General features: G+C 28.4%; 1 protein-coding gene across 1 annotated transcript; it reads left to right on the top strand.

Moving 5' to 3' along the window:
* Positions 1-2,853: 2,853 nt before the first annotated feature.
* LOC145839388 (ankyrin repeat domain-containing protein 45-like) lies at positions 2,854-12,192 on the top strand. The gene is made up of 5 exons (XM_082946964.1): positions 2,854-2,924; positions 4,648-4,824; positions 5,155-5,252; positions 5,540-5,702; positions 11,821-12,192. The coding sequence occupies exons 1-5, from the start codon at positions 2,870-2,872 to the stop codon at positions 11,925-11,927; spliced, it is 600 nt and encodes a 199-aa protein (XP_082803090.1). The 5' UTR covers positions 2,854-2,869; the 3' UTR covers positions 11,928-12,192.
* The last annotated feature ends 11,739 nt before the right edge of the window (positions 12,193-23,931 follow it).

The raw sequence follows: 23,931 nt of genomic DNA, 5'->3' as shown, positions 1-23,931 counted from the left end.
AAATACCCAATTGAAAAACTATGTTACTAAGAAAGCTAAGACTAGGTTATAGGAAGCTAATATAAGAAAAGTATAAATTATTTTACTCCAAAAAATTGAATTATGTTACAATACTTTGTATTAAATAAAACTTAACAAAGATATGAATACAAATTTTCAAAATATATATTTCATTACTTCAATTAATAATTAAATAAAGCGTTTAGTTTTAGTTTTACTGTAGTATGTTCCATATAATACTTTTTGTTTTACAAAAATATTTTTTTGATTTTTGTACACTTTTCAAGACATAAACCTGAACACTTAATAGAAGTAAGTGCTAATTAGTTTTCTGATTAAATTTTACTTATAACTCGAAGTGTATATAATACCTACATTATCAAAGTTTATCAGACTGAACATCAAATCTTTAAATATCTGAATGTCCTCTAAATGTTTTAATGTTTTTTTTTAATAAAATTAACAAAATACCAGCAAACTAAAGTAAGAAAAATTGTTATATTAAACTTATATTTTATAAAGAGTGATAAGAAACCCTGTATTTTTTAAATAATTTAATAAGACTTTAAACCAATAAAATTCCATCTACAACAAAGAGTATGTTACTTAACAATTTATAAAGCACAAAAACTATACTTTTAGAAAAATATAAAGCACTTTATTTGCCAAAAAAAATTTATACTTGATTCTCTTCCTCTAAAGTCTAAACCATCTACAACAAAGATTATGCTACTTAAGAATTTATAAAGCACAAAAAATCTACTTAAAAAATATGAAGCACTTCATTTACTAAAAATAAACTATTTTATCTTTGCTTCTCTTCCTCACACAACTATATACTTATAAGGCTAGTCATAATTTTGCAAGATTATTAATATTTTGATTTAGTAATCCAGAGAACCCAAAAGCTCACTAAAACTTTTTTAAAAAAGAATAATACATAACACTTATTATGCTTTAAGAATATTTCAAGTTAAAGTTTTGTTTCAACCCCAAAAAGTAGAACATAAATAAGTACAAAAATTACAATTCCACAATACATGATCAAGTTAACTTTTAATTTTTTTTTATTTTTGTCTTTTAGATCATATTGTATTTACCTAAAATTGTACTTACTTAAAATTGATTCTGATGTGCTTTTTTGTTATTAAAAATACTAATAAACAAGTTTAAAATTAATAAGTAGTTTTTTTAAAGCATGCTTTCAAGACTATCATTTTTTGTTATGTTCTTTAATAATATACTTTAATTCCTAAGTTAAACGATACTACTTCTCAAATTATAGGGGTTATATATTTTAATTAAATAAGTGCTATTTGTTGTGTTTTTGAATTGTTTAAAAATAAATCTTATTTCTTCAAGTATAGATAAAAAAAAATTAAAGTTATATATTTTATGGGATTGTTAGAAATAATTAAAGTAGCTTATTTTTAAAGATTACAAAACTTTTAAAGCATATATGTAAAACGTTTATAAATCAAAACAATCATTTTATTTCCAAGTATGAGTGTAGAAGCAAGTAAAACTATCTCTGAGACCGATATAGACATACATACAAGTTGTGACAACTTTTTTGAAAGTCAAATTATGATGCTTGTAATGAAAAACAAGTTTTCAGAATTAAATAAGTTTGTTGAAACAATTAATATAATATTAAAATAGCTGTTAAAAAAATATTTTTTCGAAACCTTAAAATATTTTTGTTATTGTAAAATCTTATAAAATCACCAAATTAAAAAAGTATTTTGACAAAAAAAGCTAAAGAAAGAGTGAATATCATAACTTTTTAGGTTGTTAAAACCTAGTATTACTGTTAAGGGTCAATTATCACTATTTGTTGTTAAATAGTAAAGTAATGATAAATACTCTTTCTTTTTTATATCTTTCAAAATAGTTAAGGGCTAGGGGGGGGGGTCCAACATTTTTCACTAAAAATAACATATGATCTTATATGAAAGCTTGAAGTAAAATCTACAAGCCAGTTTTTATATAATTAAAAAAAATTATTTAACTTTTGAAATATTGTAATTTTTTTAAGAATTTTCCGATACAAATGTATGGACCGCAAATTTTTCAGGGTCAATTTTCTTGGAAATTTAAATGATCACTAAAAATCTATTTTCTCCTTCATTTTTTGAGCTAGAGACCTCAAACTTTCAGGAAACCTTCCTTTTACAGTTAAGACTTTGAATGTTTGAATTTTAAAAACATTGAAAAATAAAAGTTTTAATTAAAAAAAAAAAAGATTGGTGGTTTTTTTTATTAAAAATTTTATTTTTCAAAATAAAAAAAATTCCTGCAGTCAGTCTTTTTAAAATTTAATTATACACTTTCTGTGAAAATTTGAAGAAGATTGGTTAAAAAATGAAGGAGGAGATAGATTTTTAGGGAAATTGTCTTTTTTTGTGTTTTTAGTTTGTGTCTTCCATAAGGGACCTATTGAGGTCACCAACTTTGATCACTCATATCTCGAAATTTTTTTTGAACTTTTTAAAGCTGTTAAAAATGTCCTAAAGCTCAGACAAAACTCTATAAAATAAGGCCAACTTGTAAAAATGAAGGTGGACCCGCCTATGCCCTTAAGTAAGTAGTTTTTAAAAGATAATTAGTTTAAAATACCTTACAAAAGTAGTTGTAAAAATAAAATTACTTATTATTTTTCAGTAGAGTAATTGTTTTAGTTGCTGTTTGTTATGGTTTAACAAAAACAAAGTTACCTAGATTTTTAAAAGTACTTAAACAATTTTTATTAAACACTTTTAGTTTGTTTGATGGTCCTGAACATCTCAATACAAAATATGAAGTCGCACAAAGAAGTTACTTTGGAAAAACAGCTATAGAAATGGCTTGCTTACTAGGGAGAACAAAAATGTTGCAGCTTTTTGCTAACAATGAAGTTAACCTAGATGGTCTCAATGAAAGTGGTAAATTAGAAAATGTTTTTATTTTAGGTGTAAACTTTAAATTTTACTGATAATTACTTATTTAAATTCACAAGTAGCTGAAAATTGCAATAAAAACATGTTTTTATTGATAATATATTAACTTTATTTTGTTTTTAACTTTAGTAAAAGCAGCTTGTTTGTTATAACCTTATATAATTAAGTCATAACCAATTAACATTTTAATAAGTGTTCCAGACAGTTTTACATTTGATTTTACTATTGACTAAGAATTGAGTAAAACTTGAAAAGTATTAAATGCATATATTAAAATAAAAATTTTAGTGGTTTAAAATGCAAATGGTTTTTAAATACTACAAAATCCCTTCCAACAATGTAAAAAAAAATATATATTTTATTGTATTTTTAAAAACACTTTAACATAGGAACAACATTTTTATTTTTACATATAAAGCCTTTTAAAATATAATATTTTAGTATATGAACACATTAGTTGACCAACAATATTTCTCTATCTAACTAAAGTTAACACTTTCCATTGTTTAAAAACCCCAGTAATAATTAAGGACAACATTTTATCAACTTAACTCTATAAAACCTTAAAACTTTTCATTTTTATTTAAAATATTTTTAGATTACTGAACTGACTTGTAACCATCATAGAAACTTTAAAACCTTAAAGCTTAGGGATTATGGCTAAGTGTTAGGTTTAAGTGGTACATATTTGAATTTAGGATTTATGGACTAGGGTAACTATGAAATATTTCAGTTCAATGTTAACGTAGACCTAATAAAAAAACATATGTCTGATTTAAAATTTGTGTTAATTTATACTAAAAATACTTTAAGTGTTTACAGTTTGTCTAAAGTAGAAACTTAAGACTACAAACAAAGTTCAATTCAAATTTAAGTTCTTACTCTCCTATGCATTTAATACTATTAGCATAAAACAATAAATAATCATTGGTTCTAAATGAGTTTTATAATATAAACTAAGTTAATTTTTTAGATGATTTAACTTTTAAGGTATAATGAGTTTTGTAAAAAGCCTTTATAATAATTGTACAGAAGGCTAGTTTGTTATTTTCTGTTTCCTCTAAAGTTTTTTATTTTAGAAATAACATTTCATCCTAAGTTTTATAAGTAGAGCTTGAAAACTACTAGATGACTATTTATAACTTTATTATAATTGAAAAACATAAAGAGTTTAACTTCATAGATTATTGTTTAAAAACTAGTTTAAGTTTTTAAAAGCATCTATTTTATAAGGGCATAGGGGGGTCCAACATTTTTTTTTTTTCACTAAAAATAACATATGATCTTATATGAAAGCTTGGAGTACAATCTACAAGCTAGTTTTTATAGAATTAAAAAATCTTATTTAACTTTTGAAATATTGTAATTTTTATAAGAATTTTCCGATACAAACGAATGGACCGCAAATTTTTCAGGGTCAATTTTTTGGAAATTTAAAAAATCACTAAAAATCTATCTTCTCCTTCATTTTTTGAGCTAGAGACCTCAAACTTTCAGGAAATGTTCCTTTTATAATTTAAAATTTTTTTTTTGAATTTTTTCAAGTGGTTAAAAGTGTCTGATAGCTCAGATAAAACTCTATAAAATAAGACCAACTTGTAAAATCGAGGTGGACCCCCCCCCCTTAGCCCTTAATGTAAATAATAAAAAATGTTTTTTTTGCCAATATTGCTCTTAAAAATTAACTTGGTTCTTATTTTTTCACAAGGTTATGCTTTAAGCCACTTGGCTGCTGGTTGGGGTCGCATCGATAGTCTAAAAACCTTAGACCAATGCAGCCCAGTGGACATTGAATGGACTCTTAAAAACAATTTGGGTGAAACCCCTATTGCTATGGCTAAGAGGTACCAACAGGAGGAATGCGTGGTGTTTGTGCAAAAAGCAAGTTTGTTTATGTTGCTGAAATTTTCATTTTAAAAGCTAGACTTAACTTATCATTTTATGGTCAATATTATTATTTTAAGTATTTTCAGACTAAATTTATATAAAATAAGGTCATTATTTAAACTTGAACACCTTCTACAGAGCCCACTTGAAGGGCTTTTAAAAAACTTATTGGAAAAGTATGATTTTAAAAGTACTGGTACATATGTTTCATAAAGCTAAACGCTTAAATCATCAGCCAGTTGAATTTAAAATCATAATCATAATATATATATATATGTATTAGGAAAATATCTTAATTCTATTTTAATCGTTTTCGACTTTTTATCAGTTGCAAAGTCAAAACTAAAACAATGTGTGTTGAGAATGCGAGAAATTTTGACAGATTCGGATATTTTACTCAGTGTAAAAATGAGCAAAGAAGAAAAAGTTAGTATCTTATAATAAAATATTTTTTCTATTTCTGACGTTAGTCCATCTATGTTTATTTAACAGAATCTTTGTTAGGAATTAATTTAATTATTTTTAATGTGGTTTTTTTAAACTATACATAAAACATTACTTTTAGTAGTACTGATACCATTGGTTAGAAATTTTATCTTTTAAACGTTTATGTCTACAATTTTAATATTTAACAAAAAGAGTTACTATGTATTTATGTTATTAAAAGTTATTTATTAAGTTATTTTTTAGTGTGTATCACATCTGTTTTACAGTCAGCTTGGAACAGTTCTTGTAAAAGTGTTGTACTTATGCTAAATGAGGCTTTTGATTGGTTACCAGAATGCTTAGAAGATACTGTAGAAGTCTCACAAATAGATAAAAAGCGGAAAAATTGCGAGCAAGCATATAAATCATTGCTTGAAAAGTTCAACCTTCGTGAGTTCATCTTATATTTTTGTCAAATTTAATACTTCAGTAAACTATAAAACAAGCATAGATTTTATTAATTTCATCCAACTGAGAATGCAGAGAAATTTGATTAATGCTTTTTGTAAGAATACAAAAATTTTAATAAAGTTGTACGATTAAATTAGTTTTTTAAATTGTAGTTTAGAGTACTTAAAAACAAGTTTCTTAATTAAAGAATAAAGTTTTATCAAACTGTTTTAATTTAACATATTCAGAAAATTTCACTAAACAAGAAACTTGAGCTAACAACTACAATTTTCGTTGTAACTTATTTTAGAACAAAAAATAGGATAAGTGTTATATATATATATATATATATATATATATATATATAAGATGTAACGTTAAAAGGCGTTAAATCCTGGAGATCCTGATAAGCTAAGCTTATCGGAATAAATACCACAGATGTTCTTGTGCTAAAACTTTATTTTAACTAACGGCGTTTCACTGCTCTCAAATAAATTTAAGAACAGATTTACGGAGTCTTAAAATTAGAGATTCTTAGAGCTTTTTGAGACTCCGTAGATCTGTTCTTAAATTTATTTGAGAGCAGTGAAACGCCGTTAGTTGAAATAAAGTTTTAGCACAAGAACATCTGTGGTATATATATATATATATATATTGAAATGGCGATTTTAAAAATTCTGGAACATATGTTTCATAAAGCTTTAACTTTTCATAAAGCTTTAATCATCAGCCAGTTAAATTCAAAATAAAAAGCACTGTACTAAACAAAGATACAAAAGTTGTGCAAAAAAACAAAAAAAAGTATGACGTAATATTGTACATTACAAATATTCGGTACAAAAATCGATCTACCTTCTAACTAATCAAACAACTAAAATTAACGAAAACAACAGTTAATTGACTATAAAATGCTTCAAAATTTGTTGTGTTTTAAGAGAAGCTTTTTTATATGTCGACAAGACGATATAAATTCGCTCCTCTTATTTAAACAACCTTCCTTTTTTAACGCATACATAACGGCTGTTGATTCTTTTAAGCACAGCCTACAAACAGGGTTGTTACCATCTGCTATTGGCTGTGCTCTTTTTATCACCTCCCAAGTTAATTTAAAATCAATGTTTTTGCGCTTAAGGCCGCAAACATACTTCGAAAGCTCAGTTTCATTTTCGTATACACCACCTTTAAAGGATTTTTTATGGTTGGCATACCGAAATCTGAATTGAGTGGAGCATAAGCCGATGTAGAACTTCTTTTCAAGGTCAGAGTTAACTGTTGCCTTGTAAATAATGTTCTCTGACCGGCAATTGCCCCCCTTCAAATTGTATTTACAGCCACCGGCGCAATTACACTGATTTTTGATTGAATTACTTTTCTTTAAAATCCTTTGATTATGTGACTTAATTAATCTCTCCACACATAATCATAATAAGTCACATAATAAGTCACATAATCAAAGGATTTTAAAGAAAAGTAATTCAATCAAAAATCAGTGTAATTGCGCCGGTGGCTGTAAATACAATTTGAAGGGGGGCAATTGCCGGTCAGAGAACATTATTTACAAGGCAACAGTTAACTCTGACCTTGAAAAGAAGTTCTACATCGGCTTATGCTCCACTCAATTCAGATTTCGGTATGCCAACCATAAAAAATCCTTTAAAGGTGGTGTATACGAAAATGAAACTGAGCTTTCGAAGTATGTTTGCGGCCTTAAGCGCAAAAACATTGATTTTAAATTAACTTGGGAGGTGATAAAAAGAGCACAGCCAATAGCAGATGGTAACAACCCTGTTTGTAGGCTGTGCTTAAAAGAATCAACAGCCGTTATGTATGCGTTAAAAAAGGAAGGTTGTTTAAATAAGAGGAGCGAATTTATATCGTCTTGTCGACATATAAAAAAGCTTCTCTTAAAACACAACAAATTTTGAAGCATTTTATAGTCAATTAACTGTTGTTTTCGTTAATTTTAGTTGTTTGATTAGTTAGAAGGTAGATCGATTTTTGTACCGAATATTTGTAATGTACAATATTACGTCATACTGTTTTTTGTTTTTTTGCATAACTTTTGTATCTTTGTTTAGTACAGTGCTTTTTATTTTGAATTTAACTGGCTGATGATTAAAGCTTTATGAAAAGTTAAAGCTTTATGAAACATATGTTCCAGAATTTTTAAAATCGCCATTTCAATAAATTATTTAAAAGCCCTTCAAGTGGGCTCAGTTGAAAGTGTTTAAGTTTAAACATTAACCTTATTTTATATATATATATATATATACAAAAAAGTTTATTTCAAGATGTAAAACTCAAAGGACTCGAGTTTCGTGCCTATGCACTCATCAGCTTCAAAACAAGTTTAAAATAAAGCACAAAACAAAAACACACAAATGAAAGTTAAAAAATTTATCATAAAAAGATTATGACATAATTTTGAAACTATCAAAAATCATGCAAAACGGCTTGTGCAAAAATTAATTTACCAATCGACAATAAACTGGCAAAAATTCATAAAACTTCAGTGAGTAACTATATATTAGGACAGATAATTGAAAGAGATAAAGATAAAATTATGGTACAAATTGAAATTTAGATTATTTTAAGATGAAATTAAAACTTGTTAAACTTTGAAAGCGTTTTTTTTATTTGTAAATAGATTATAGACGATACAAACTCGCTTCTTTTATTTAGGCATCTCTTGTCTTTCAGTGCATATACAACGGCTGTTGCTTCTTTGAGACACAGCCTACATATTGGGCTATTGCCGTCAGCTATAGGCTGTGCTCTTTTTATAACTTCCCAGGATATTTCAAAGTCAATGCCGCTGCGCTTTAAGCCACAAACATACTTCGAAAGTTCAGTGTCATTTTCATATATGCCGCCTTTAAAAGATTTTTTATGATTGGCATACATGAATCTAAACTGAGTCGAGCACAAGCCGACATAGAACCTCGTCTCAACGCCAGAGTTAACTGTGGCCTTGTAAACGATGTTCTCTGAACGGCAATTGCCCCCTTTCAAATTATATTTACAACTACCAGCGCAGCCACATTGACTTCGAATTCCTGAGTTTTGATTTAAAATTTTTTGGTTGTATGCCTTAATGATATTCTCCAATTTCGCCGTACACGAATAACTTATTCGCATATTATGTTTGTTGAAAATTTTTGTTAGCGGGTCTTGTTTATTGAAGTGTTTTTTGACTAGGTTTATAAATTTTCTTCCAATATTAGTTATTACCGAGTTGCTAAAAGGAGGGTTGTACCAGATTACATTTCTTTTTATTTTATGTTTTTGATTATTTTTTGGTTGTTGCTCAGGTGTTTCAAATTTAAGTTTATTATCATATCCGCATTTTTTCATTATTTTTTCATATTCATCTTTTGTCTTTAGAAAATTTTCTTCTTTACTTGATCGTTTGTTTAAACGTTGATTTATTATGTTAGGAATTTGTTTTATAATATTTTTAGGGTGGCTTGATTGTTTGTTGACATACACAATTTTGGTATTTTGTTTTTTATACGGCATATAAGAGATATCATTCAAGTTGAGCTTCACATATAGGAAGTCAGTTATCACTTTCATTTGTGTGTTTTTGTTTTGTGCTTTATTTCAAACTTGTTTTGAAGCTGATGAGTGCATAGGCACGAAACTCGAGTCCTTTGAGTTTTACATCTTGAAATATTTTTTTTTATTAATAAAGCCCTTAAGGTGGGCTCAGTGTGAAAGATTTAATTTATCAAGTTAAATAACTTAATTCTATATATATATATATATATATATATAATTTATTGAAATGGCGATTTTAAAAATTCTGGTACATATGTTTCATAAAGCTTTAATTTTTCATAAAGCTTTAATCATCAGCCAGTTAAATTCAAAATAAAAAGCACTGTACTAAACAAAGATACAAAAGTTATGCAAAAAAAGCAAAAAACAGTATGACGTAATATTGTACATTACAAATATTCAGTACAAAAATCGATCTACCATCTAACTAATCAAACAACTAAAATTAACGAAAACAACAGTTAATTGACTATAAAATACTTCTAAATTTGTTGTATTTTAAGAGAAGCTTTTTCATATGTCGACAAGACGATATCGGGAGGTGATAAAAAGAGCACAGCCAATAGCAGATGGTAACAACCCTGTTTGTAGGCTGTGCTTAAAAGAATCAACAGCCGTTATGTATGCGTTAAAAAAGGAAGGTTGTTTAAATAAGAGGAGCGAATTTATATCGTCTTGTCAACATATGAAAAAGCTTCTCTTAAAATACAACAAATTTTGAAGTATTTTATAGTCAATTAACTGTTGTTTTCGTTAATTTTAGTTGTTTGATTAGTTAGATGGTAGATCGATTTTTGTACTGAATATTTGTAATGTACAATATTACGTCATACTGTTTTTTGTTTTTTTGCATAACTTTTGTATCTTTGTTTAGTACAGTGCTTTTTATTTTGAATTTAACTGGCTGATGATTAAAGCTTTATGAAAAATTAAATCTTTATGAAACATATGTACCAGAATTTTTAAAATCGCCATTTCAATAAATTATATATATACATATATATATAGTCTTTAGTAATATAATGTATATGTATATATATACCACAGATGTTTTTGTGTTAAAACTTTATTCCGACTAACGGCGTTTTACTGGTCTCAAATGATAAATAAATTTAAGAACAGATCTACGGAATCTATAAAATATTAACACACATTAGAAAAAAAGCATATATAATTATGTTTAGTGTTTATGAGGAATAAAAACATAAAATTATAAAATTGCCTACAAAAAATACAAATTTAATAAAAGCAAACAATTACCTCAAAAAGCTCTAAGAATAGGCAAGTTTTTAAAAATGAAAGTTAAATTTAGTTGTGCAGAAATGTTATGTCATATTAAATTTAACAAATTGATCAATAATTTATGCAGCTTAAAAACATGAAGTATTAAATTTGCAAGTGTTTGTGATTGTAAATGAATGTTGTGAAATAAATAAGTGCATAAGTAGACAGAGTTATTTAAAGTAGAATCATCGGTTGTGGGGACAAACATTCGATAAATCTTGCCGCTTATTCAGAAGTAGGTCTTTATCTTCTGCTGCAATTACTGCTTTTTCTGTATTGCAAGTTGGGCAAATTCTACTTACTCCGTTGGATGCATGTTTGATCTTTGAAACAATACTCCACTCCATGTTTGGCATTTTACCGTACATGTGAAAAAAGCTCCAGACATAATCCGATAAACGCGTGCTTTGTTTTTTATTTATATTTTTAAAAGTATGTTTATGGTTAGCATATCTATACTTGAAACTACCTGCTGTACTTCCGATATAAATTTTATCTGGGGGCTTACTTTCAACTTAAACTTTATAAATTACATTTTTAATTAAACAATTACCTTTTGGTGGGCAGTTAACTTTATTTATTTTACGGCAATTACATGTTTTAGACATATTACTTAACTTATCACTATTAGGCTTAGGTGGTTTTGAATATTCATTTATAGATTTATTGTTATGCATTTTACTTATACTTTTAGCGCTATTATCACTTACTTGTTCTAAGTTTTCTTTTATCATTTTAGAAATACTTCTAGTTATACGTTGATTACTATAATCTACACTATTATTAGTACTATTGATATGAATATTTTCAGTATCATTAATATTTAAATTATCATTACAGCTTATATCTTTAATGTTTAAAGTTTTAATATGTTTTACATTATTGTTATCATAATTAAAATTACCACTATTAGGATTATCATCATTACTACCGTTATTATCACTACTATTAAAATTATTATTTTTATTATTACTGTTATTATTAATATGATTAGTATAATTAGAAATATTATGTATATCTACGTTATTACTAACTTTATTACTAGAATTATTATTTGTATTAGCTTTGATATGTCTATTTTTAAAGTTTGAAATTACTTATTTGTTGTGCGATTGTATTAAAATTTTAACTTTACTCATGCAACTATTAGAAGTTTTAACTGTCTTTCTATTAAAAATTTTATTATAAAAGTGGCTATCGGGGACTAATAACTTTCATAGAATTCAGTTCAGCATAATAAACATTTCATGAATATTTTAAAAAACTATCGCAGCAACTGACTATCAAAAGAAGCCTTCACAGTCAGCACCTAACAGCAGAAAAACTTCAGCAGCAATAAGAAAAACCAAAACAGGTGCCAGTCCAGCAAAAAGATTTTAATCTTGTAGCTATAAACTTGTCGTTAAAATATAACCCGTCTTTTTAATTTCTAATTTTTTACGATAAAATATTAAATACTGTCATTAAAAGATGTAAGGCAAAAGTTATATACTTGTTAGTTTTTTATTTTTCTCATTTAGTTGTTTAGAAAGCTATATATGTATATATTTTCTTAAAATAACATTTTTTGTTTTTAAAATTGTTGGTAGAAAACTTTAATTTACTACTAAAGCAATTAAAATAAATCTTATTAAATTTTGATAATTGCTCGATTGTTTTAGTAAAACGGTTTTGTAATTATTTGTTAAGCATTTTACTGGTCGAAAAGCTTTATATAAAAAACTAATACCTCTTAAAGCTTAAGTTTGGTTTCTGTTTTATGTTTTTTACTGTCTTTATAAAATAATTAATTTTTGATGAAATAAATTTATAAATAGGCTACCTATTTAATTTTATAAATAGATTTTTAAAATAACGAAATGAGCCTCAAATTAAAAGTTTGAGCTACACATGATTAGAAATTCAAATCAGCTTTTGTTTCTATGTTTAAGTATCATAACAGTTTAAACTAAATACTACTAGCTTATTACTAAAATCTACTATGGGGATAAATAGGTAGAAAGATTTTTTATTAATTTATGTTAGCAAAAGCTGGTAATCAACTAAATTTTAGTTTTTACAGTTCTATTTATTATTCTTGTTTCATGCAATTAACTGTTACAAGAATTTGATTAATAAGCTAAATTTTATATAATGGTCAATCCGTTAAGTTTACTATTTGTAGTGACCGTTTCTCTTCTTTATATTTACTGCATTTCTTATATAAAATATTTATTGATCTATTTATTAAGTTATTAGATGTTTGACTTTTAAATAACTTTGCTTTTTAGTTTTCTATTAAGTTTAGTTGTATTTTTTCATACAAAATTTTTGTCTATCATTTTTAACTTCACTTATTTTTTACTGGCAAGTCTTAAGGTATCCCTATTTTTTACTTACTTTAGTTATTATTAAAACGATTTATTGAATGAAATAAGTTCTACCATCCAAGTAAAAAAAAAAGTTTTAAATAGTTTACAATCATACAAAGAAAATGTAACAAACTTTAATAAATTTTAGTGGATCCTTATTATGCTTATATGTAAGCGCGTGATATTATTTTAACTAAAAACATGTTTTTAACATATTTTTTATTTAAAATTAAAAAATATATATATATATAATACTGATAATACATGCAAAAATTACAGTTACATAAGCTAATCAGCATAAGTAATGCTGTAACAAACATACATCAACAAACTCAGCTTTTGATTAAGTTTGGTGAAATTGGTTTTAACCACTTTATATAGAAATATTATTTGGTAAAAAAGACCGAGTTGCACGAAAAAATCTATTAGTGCAATAGCTCTTTTAAAGTATTAGTTTTCTGGTTTGCAATGTTTAAAGAACGTTTTATATTATTTTGATACCTTCATAACAAAATAGTAAATGAGTATAAAATTATGTAGACTTTTTCATACACAAGGTTCAAGTAGTTCTATTGTGCAAAAATTTATTAACAATCTGTGCATATTAAGTTGTCTAATTAACATTTATGTCTTGACTAGTATTAAACTGTATAATTAGTGTAGTACTCGATAACCAAGAGTTTTTTGTACTTTAAGTCCTTAGACCAAACTTTTTGAGAGCTTTTTTGTCGTTAAACAAACAATATGTACATAAAGGAAAACCTAGTTTTTTACGGTTAAGTGGTTGTTTTATTGTAAAAGAATTGTTTTTTTGTTTAAAGTATAAACTATTTATATTTTAACATAAAAGCTAGGATGAATTGTATGTACTTAGTCAGCCTTTTTAGACTTGAATCGGATAGCTTTTGAAAACTTGATAAGTAAAAATTGTTTAAAAAAATATTGAAAATAACTGTCTCAACTCTTTAAAATAAAAGAAAGGAGTAAGAGATCTCTCGTTTATCAAAAAAAAAAATTTAAATTATGTTAGCAAAATAACTTCATAAAATAACGAAGATACACAAGTAGTTTTAATGAATAGTAGTTTATTAAGCATCAGTACGATAAAACGTTAACGCTCAAAAATATGGTCAATGACCTGATGTATAAAAAGAACTGGCGGTGGTTATCGAGTTACGCACCAGTTATTTACTTAAACTAATTCGAGCTGTATAAGAAAACTATTTTTAACATCAAAAATTTATTGATAGTTATTTAAATTGCTAATTAAAAAAAACATTAAGCTAGAAATATAACGTTTAACTCAAACTAACTTAATTTGAAAAAAAACAGGTAAAAACTTTGCTTAGAATATTTAGTTCAGGTGTATTAACTTGTGATAACTTTCAAATTAGATACAATCATAAAAACAATATTCAAGTTTTGCGAAAAACAAATATCAATCAATTTTGAGGTATTAAAATTTAACCACTGTAAACATATGTCCTGCACAAGACATTAAACTGTATCCGTAAAGTATAACCTGATAACGAAAGTTTTTTTGTACACTATGTATGTAGCCGTTTGTTATTCGTTCAATAAACAATATTATTTAAACCTATAGGTTAAAATACAACGAGATAAACTATTTAAATAAACAAAAAAGAAAAACATTTAAATTAGAGAGTGCACTATTTAATTTAAAAACATACTAGGAAATAGCTAAGATGCTATCATTTTTATATTTTAACTATAATTTAAGTTATTTAATTGTTCAATTTTTACGATAATAATATCAAAGATTTAGTAAATTTACTTACACGAAAGAATAGTTAACTATTGAATGAAATAATTTATTAAATATTCAAATTATAGTAGTAGTAGCTACGGTATAGACTGGACCAATGTTATCAAAACTAAATCAACACCTCAGTAAGGACTATCTTTAGATAAAATTAACTATCATTACACATCTAAAATATATGAAACTGATAACCTCATGCAACCTTTTTGTACTTTACTTACTCATTCGTCATTGTAGTAAAATATTTCACAGAAAAACCTATAAACTTTCAAAATATTCTTTTAGAACTTTAAGTATTTCAGTCCGCATTGTACTACCATGTTAAGTTATTTATTTTTGTCAATTTTCATTATAAAATCTTTCCAAAAATAGTTTATTTTAGAACAACTTGTTAAATGGTTATGTACTTTATCTATGTTTCTAAAATAACAATTAAAATTTAGCGTTAAGAATACATTTAAATTTTTACATGAATGCAACTACCTCATATTTAAAAATTTTTTAACATATAAATTTTTTAAATGATATACATCTTAAAAATAAGATTAAGACACCGTAGAGCAGGGAATCCTAATTTTTTTTTACAAATGACACTCTTTAAAGAAATTAAAAAAATAAAAAAGCTATGGCCCTCTTAAACAAGATTACCATTAAAATCACCTACGACCTTTTTTTGCTCTTTATCAACAACTCCAGAATATCTAATGTAAGTTATCAAATTATGACCTCATGGTCCCCTGTTGATTCTTTACTGCTCATGGCCCCCTGAGTATCTGTCATGGCCCCCAAGCGACCCACTTGGTTCACTTTAGGAAACCCTGCCGTAGAGTATAGATAATTATTTTAGTTTAGATAAGAAAGAGAACCGTTCTACAAAGTTATGAATGACAAAAAACGATCATCTATTTAAAAACATTTAGCAAATAATATGCATGAAATAATATAAATATTTAAAATAATTATAATTTGTAAAAAAGTTATTGTATAAGTATTTACCTAGCTTTCATTATGTTTTCTTGTACGGATTTTATCATTCTTTTAATTAGTTTGTGAATAAACTCAACAAAGAAAGATATATTTATTTATGATAAAATCTTTCTGAATTGAATCTACAATGCCTGTGATTAAATGCCCTCTTGAGTGTTGCACATATGAAACACCAGACGTTGATGCTTCTGTAGCTGCTTCTTTACTTATCATTCACAACAACGTTCACATTAATGCAAATTCTTCAAAACCAAAGCCTCCAAAAATGGACCGTCCTCGAATAGGGAGAGACTGCAATGAAGAGGGTTGGAACATATTTTTGCAAAAGTGGACTATTTTTAAAGATAGTATGGAAATGACAGAAGTAGAAAAGCATCGTCAACTGTACCAGTGCTGTGAGGAAGATCTAGGCGATGCTATTTTGAAAGGACATAATGATGTAGTAAATTTAAGTGAGCAAGAGCTTTTAAGGATGATCAAGCAGCTTGCAGTTATTCCTGTTTCAGTTGTTGTACGACGATCAGACTTTCTTAGTACAAGACAGGATTTGACTGAAAACACGAGATCATTTGCTGCCCGTTTAAAGGGAAAAGCTAGTACATGCTCGTACACATGTAAATGCCCAAAGGATGGCTGTAACCAAATGATAGATTTCACAGACATTATCCTTAAAGATGTCATGGTAACCGGTTTAGCTGATGAGGATATACGCAAAGAGGTGTTAGGATGGGGTAGTTTAGACGAGAAAGATGTCAATGAGACAATTGGTTTTATTGAAGCAAAAGAGATGGCACGTGATGCAATGACACAACCTGCTGTTACTGCCTCAGTTTCCTCGTACAAATCCATTAGGAAAATTACAAAACGACCAAGTGGTAAAATAACTTGTAATATATGTAGTAAAACATCTACAAAATTAATTTGGAGCAGGAAAAATAACAAGTATATTGAGTGTTCTACCTGCAAGCAATGCTGGATTAAATCCAGGAAAAAAGATTATCATAAACTCCGGTCGCCTGCGTGACAGGCGGGAATACTCACCACTATACGTACGTGGTAAAGGAGGAAAAGGTTCAGGAAAAAAGATTATCATGGTGACAACAAATGTGCAGATGAGACGAATGCACTTCTAGTTGGTGGATCATATACACAAAATTTTGAAGAGGCAGTTGATGTTAATGATAGTGTAGTAAAACTTGATCATTACGTCTTTGATTGTTTGAATGGATGGAAAGCATCAGTGTCACTGAAACATCCAACAATTCAATTAAAAGCTTCTATTGATGAACAAGCATACACTCAGATGAATATAAAATGCCCTAGACAAAATTATTGCAAAATTAACGTTGTTACAGATACGGGTGCACAGTCATGCTTATGGGACCTTAATAGTTACCTGAAACATGGTTTTAAGAAGTCAAGTCTTATACCAGTTAAAAGGAAAATGTTAGCGGCCAACAGAGAACATATCAAAATAACTGGTGCTATATTTATGGAATTAATGGCTAAAGATGTACAAGGTAAAGTTCATGTTGCAAAAGAAATGGTATATATCAGCCCATGTACTGACAGGTTTTTTCTTTCAAGAAACGCCTGCATAACACTTGGCATAATAAATCATGATTTTCCTCGTATTGGTGCGGCCATTGAATCCTGCACTGTCCATGAAGAACTGCAAACTTGTGATTGTATACCTAGAACTCCTCCCCCTGATAGGCCAAAGGAGTTGCCATTTGCTTGCATTCCTTCAAAAAATCAAAAGATGAGAGAATGGCTTTTAGATAGGTACGCATCATCTACATTTAATAAATGTACTCACCAATTGCTTCCAGAAATGACAGGTCCACCTTTGAAAATTCATATTGACCCAGATGCCATTCCAAAAGCAATATCAACTGCTTCCCCAAATCCAAAACATTGGGAAAATGAAGTAAAAGATACTTTGGAAAGGGATACTCGATTAGGTGTGCTTGGTAAGACTCCAGTTGGTGTTCCGTCTACTTTGGTACATCGTATGGTTGTGGTTGCTAAAGCTGATGGTAGCTGTAGAAGAGTTGTTGACCTTTCACCTTTAAATAAGTATTGTGTACGAGAAACACATCATGTAAAGCCTCCATTCATTCAAGTATGTGAAATTCCTGCAAACACCTGGAAAAGTGTGACCGATGCATGGAATGGGTTTCATTCAGTACCACTTCGTCCAGAAGATCATCATGTCACAACTTTTCTCACTCCATGGGGGAGGTACTACTACAAAGTAGCACCACAAGGTTATTTGGCAAGTGGAGATGCATATACGCGCAGGTATGATGAAATCATAGTAGACATACCTAGAAAGACAAAATGCGTTGATGACACTGTTTTATGGGATGAGGAGTTGGCTGATCATTGGTGGCGTATGATTGACTATTTAGATTTAATGGGAAAAAATGGAGTTGTACTTAATCCTGAAAAGTTTCAATTTGCACAAAAAGAAATAGATTTTGCTGGCTTTCCTATTACGAAATCTGAAATTAAGCCACAAGAAAAGTTCATAAGTGCTATAAGAGATTTTCCTATACCAAAGTCAATAACAGATGTGCGATCATGGTTTGGTTTAGTGCACCAAGTTTCACACTACAACCAATTGACTTCTTTGATGATTGTGTTTAAGCCATTATTAAGTCCAAAAACTAAATTTTACTGGAATGATGAGCTAGATGATACATTCTACAAATCAAGAGAAGCTATAGTTGCAGCCATAACAAAGGGAATACAAATTTTTGATTTGGGAAAGCCCACTTGTATACAGCCAGACTGGTCTACAACTAGTATTGGTTACTTTTTGTCGCAGAAACATTGCTCTTGTAAGTCTGCTGTGCCAGGATGTTGTCAAACCAGATGGCGTATTGTTTTAGCAGGCTCTCGCTTTCTTAGACCTTCTGAATCACGTTATGCTGCGGTAGAGGGAGAAAGCCTTGCAATTGTATGGGCACTTGAGCAATCGCGGTATTTCACACAAGGATGTGATAATTTGTTGGTTCTGACTGATCACAAACCACTGGTTAAATTATTTGGAGACAGAACACTTGATGAAATTGCAAACCCCCGCCTTTTCCGGTTAAAGCAGAGAAGTCTTTTATGGCGATTCAAGATTCTACATAAACCTGGTAAACTACACCTTGCTCCAGATGCAATGTCACGTCATCCAGTGGAAACCGTACATAAAACAAAAGATGAAGTTGAGATAAGTGCTTCTGAAATTTTAGCTGGAATACGTTTGCCAGACAGTGAGTGTATCATTGCAAGTAATCAAGTAGGTGACAATTTTCAAGCTGTGACTTTTGACCGAGTTAAAGAAGAAACTTTAAAAGATAAACAAATGATGAAGCTTATTCATTATGTTCAAGCTGGTTTTCCAGAGACCAAAGACCACCTACCATTAGAATTGCATGAGTTTTGGATAGTTCGCTATTCTTTGTTTATGATGGATGGGGTCATTATGTGTGGTGATCGTAAACGAGAACTTGATCATAATAAGCTTCTATCACCTAGCAGTATACTTCAGGATGATGTGTATAGAATTGTTATTCCTCCATCATTAAGACAAGAGGTTTTAAGAGTGTTGCATTCTGCTCATCAAGGAGTCACTACAATGAACGAGCGAGCAAAATCGATTGTTTATTGGCCGGGAATAACAAATGACATTCAAGGTTGTCGGGAAAATTGCAATAGTTGCAACTTAATTGCACCAAGCAATCCTCGCCTACCTCCAATTGAACCATTGATTCCAAAGGTTCCTTTTTAGTCAATTGTTTGTGATTATTTTCAGTTCAAAGGTTGGTATTATTTTGTAGCTGCCGACAGACTTTCAGGATGGACAGAACAACAAAGAATAAAATTGGGTACAAATGATTCTGGTTCAAAAGGGCTGTGTAAAGCTTTGCGTCGTATTTTTGTGACTTTTGGTGTTCCAGTTGAAATATCTTCTGATGGAGGTCCAGAGTTTTCTGCAAAACTTACCAAAGATTTTCTGAAACGATGGGGTATACACCATCGTATGTCATCTGCATATCATCCAGTGTCAAACCGTAGGGCGGAATTAGCAGTAAAGGCTTCTAAGCGATTGTTAATGGAGAATGTTGGTTCAAATGGTGAACTAAATAATGACAAAATGGTACAAGCTTTACTTACGCAGAGAAACACGCCTGATCCAGGATGCAAACTATCACCTGCACAGATCCTTCTGGGACGAAATTTAAAGGACTCCTTGCCTTACCTCAGGAAGAGTATTATGGCTTACAATAACCCGCAGATCTTAAACATTTGGCGTAACGCATGGAGTAAAAAGGAAGAAGCTCTTAGGTCTCGTTATGTTAAGTCTCTCGAGAATTTAAGTGAACACACAAGATTGTTACCACCATTGAATTGCGGTGATCATGTCATGATACAGAATCAAGCAGGTAACTTCCCTAACAAGTAGGGGAAAAGTGGTGTAATAGTAGAGCTAAAAGACTATCATCAGTATGTTGTCAAGATTGATGGATCAGGTCGCTTAACTGTACGAAATCAAAGTTTTTAAGAAAATTTAATCCTCCTGTTTGCAAATCTCAAAATAGTATCCCTTATCTTAGAAAGGCAAACATACCAACGCAGAAGTTGGTTTTTTTCTGGCAACTATGAGAGAAAAGATTCCAAGGAAAGTTTTTATTGTGTGCGCTCCCATAAAGGAATACGTTTCAAAGCTGGAGATAACTTTGACAAAATTTGCAAAGAAAAACCAGCTACCTTCCTTTCACCTGAGGACTCAAATTGCACTGATGATAGCAAATCCTCTACAAATCAGAAAAATGGTGTATTGTCTCGTTTGGACCCTAATGATAAATCTAGGGTATTTGAAAGAAATTTTAATGACGATGGAGTGTTTCCAGAAAATGAACTGCGTCGTTCCGGTCGTGTAAGAACCCGGAGAAAGATTTATGATGCCGAAAGCGGCACATACAAACCTGTTTAAACTGTTGTTAAAATTAATATTTTTGTACAAATTGTAACTATGTTTATTGTAACATTTTAGTGATTTACGTTCGTTTTGAGTGTTGTTTCGTTGATGTTAGCACAGAAAACTGTATTTAAGTTTGCAATTTTGTAAATAATTTGTTTTGTTAGCTAGACGTGTCGTTTCATCTCCTTGGTGATAAAATCTGGGGGGAGATGTATAAGTATTTACCTAGCTTTCATTATGTTTTCTTGTACGGATTTTATCATTCTTTTAATTAGTTTGTGAATAAACTCAACAAAGAAAGATATATTTATTTAGTTATTGATTTTATTGAAGTGGAAATTTAGTATTTATTAAAAATAATTCTTTTTCATATTTCTAAGTATTTTACACTTATATTTTACAGTGAATACATATTAATGCTTTTTTTTATATGTACATTACCTTCAATGATAAAAGGTAATATAAAAAAATATTCAAGTGTTTTTAATTTCCTTTTTTGCCTAATGTCAGAACAAAGAGTTTTATATAAAATTTTTAAGTAAATTGGACAGCTTTTTTCTCCGAATAATTTATATAGTTTGTTTAAATTTCTTTCCCAAAAGAATAAAACGTCTTTTTTTAGTATCCTCAATATGTATATTGTTTTTTGTTACTTTGTCTATTGTTAATGTGCTTTGGGCGTTAATTATAAAAACTAAAAGCCTTTTTGATGAATCTTTGGACTTTATTAGTACTGCATTACAGAGTTATTTTAATCTGTTACAATTTAAATAGTATTTGTTTTTAAGTACTACTAAAGTTTTGTAAAAGAAATTATTTGAGAACATTTCAAAATGTGTAAATTATGCTTTAACTGTACCTTTTTCACTGTTTTGATATTTTTAGGTAGATTATGATATAATGGTGGATCACTTTAAAATTGTTTAATTTAGTGTGCTAGAAAGTGATAAAAAAAGTTTTGCAAATACTTATTTTGTATTAAAACAAAAAACAGTCCTGTTTTATTTAGTTAATTTGTTGTATTTTATTTTTTTAAGTGGAGCCTTTCTGTAAGTCATAATCGTTTGATATAACCTGCTGACTAAAAATTTTGTCCACCACTAACCTAAAGGGTTCATTAGTTTCAAAACAACTCAATATTTAAAAGAATTGATTACAGAATACCTAAGACTTTTTAATAATAGAGTATTTTGTTACACTTGGCTTATAATAAAATGTCTGTAAATTGTTTTCTCAAGCCCTGTAAATTACTTTGAACAAAGCCTAAAAGTGCGTGCCTAAGAAGTACCAGTCTAAATAACATTTTGAACACAATTGTTTTGCTAAAAAGTGCGTACTCAAGAGTGAATTACTGTATAAAATCATGGGGGGCGATTTTTTTTTTCAAACTTATGAAAAGGGGGCGATTTAGTAAATAAGTTTGGGAAAACCTGATTTAGACTAATAAAATATTATGACAAATTTTAAAGTTTATTTTTATTTTGTGTTTGTTTACCTGGTTAATCTTGTTCTAGATGAGTATATAGATATAGGGTATGAACTTACAAATGTAAAAATTGAATGTATTAAAAAATATTTAAAAAACACTTTTCTGGAAAAACATACTCTTCAACTTTTATCTATTTTCACAGTTTAAAAGAAACTAGTACGCCTAAACTTGTTATTTTAAGAACTTTTTCTGCAGTTTTATTACCATCTTTATATAAAGTTATTATAATTTTAATTCTGATTTTTTTGTTATAATTTTTCTGTAAGTTCTTGTTTAATATTTTAAGTTTTTAATCATAACTTAGAATAATTTAATTAAATAAGTGGTGTGTAGCTCTATAAAATTCTTCAGATTTCAAGTCCTTTATCATCATCAATTTAGATCGTCAATTTCTTTATCAAATTCAATCAACTATTGTAGTATAATATCAAAAAATATAAATATGTCCTCTAGATAATGTTTTACTTATAATTATAAATTTTAAGTCATGTTTTGTAGTTAATTTGTTAAGTGGCCCTCGTTTTGATGCTTAGGTCCTGCGTTTTTACGATTCTGAAAACTATTGGGCAATATGTAAAACTTTTTTCAAAATGCACTCAACAATAACGATTTCAACTGCAAAATTTTGTTCAAGTTAGTCGATGATTGTAAAAACAAGACTGACAAAAGTTTATTTAAGTTTATTTATTTACTAAAACTATTATTGTTTCAAATTAGTCTAAAAAATGGAAAACGAAAATTGAAAAACTTTTTCTCAATTATTATCATCTCAGTAAAGACAATATAAATAATAGAACCATTAACGCAAATTATAACATAATGTAATACTGCTTTAGTATTACAGGCCTATTAGTGGAAATGATAGAGAATTGATAAACTAAACATATAAAAATACACTCTATTTAACTGCAAATATGTATAATTGATGTAGTTCTATGCAATTGGAAGTATAAAATATATATGATTAGTAATAACAAGAACCGCTTATAAATTGAGGTTTACCAAGCAAAGATTTATAGGTTTAAAAGTTACTACAAATTGTGCATAGGATCTACAAAAAAACGTTTAAAACAGAGTCCTAAAGAGGGTTATCTCGACTATCAGGGACAATAAGCAGTAAGAGAGCTAAAAAGTAAAAGGGTAAATAATTAGTAAAGGGGCATTACTTAATAAAGGAGGCAATTGTTTTTAAAATTTCTGCAATTACGAAAATAAATTTGGAAAACCCTGATTTAAAGCAAGTTGTTATAAACATAAAGCTTCATTAATTAATTAAAAGTAAAAATAAACCAAAGAACTGTACGCAATTAGCAAACCTTCATTGATATTAAATACTATTTACTCCCAATAGAGTGAAACATAATTTATTCTGTAAAAAACAAAACCAATCACATCTATGTGTGTAGTACTTTATGTAATCTTAAATATTCTATTTTCCAACATCAATAAAAGAAAAATACTGTAAAAAATACTGAAACTGTTTCAATGTCCGCTAATTTTATACAAATTTTTATAATTCAAGACTTTTTCATACATATTATTGTATTTATCTTTACTATTGCATTTTTTGAGCTTTTTTATGGTACTTTTTTTAGTTGTAACCAATACTATTAAAGTGGTTAATTTCTATATTTTACTTTCAATCGCAAGTTTTGGATAAACTAGGTCACTTTTTCAATTTTTTTTTTGTTTGTAGAACCCCCTATTAGTGACAGGTATGTTGTATAAGGATTATTAAAGTTTAAGTTGCTTTGTATTAGGAACTGAACTCATCATGAACTTTAATTAAAGTA

Source organism: Thalia democratica, chromosome 6 (genome assembly GCF_965202585.1).
Source record: "Thalia democratica chromosome 6, ktThaDemo2.hap1.1, whole genome shotgun sequence".
Lineage (NCBI taxonomy): Eukaryota > Metazoa > Chordata > Thaliacea > Salpida > Salpidae > Thalia > Thalia democratica.
Note: the sequence above shows the minus strand (reverse complement) of the source record. Positions and strands in the feature narration are given on the sequence as shown.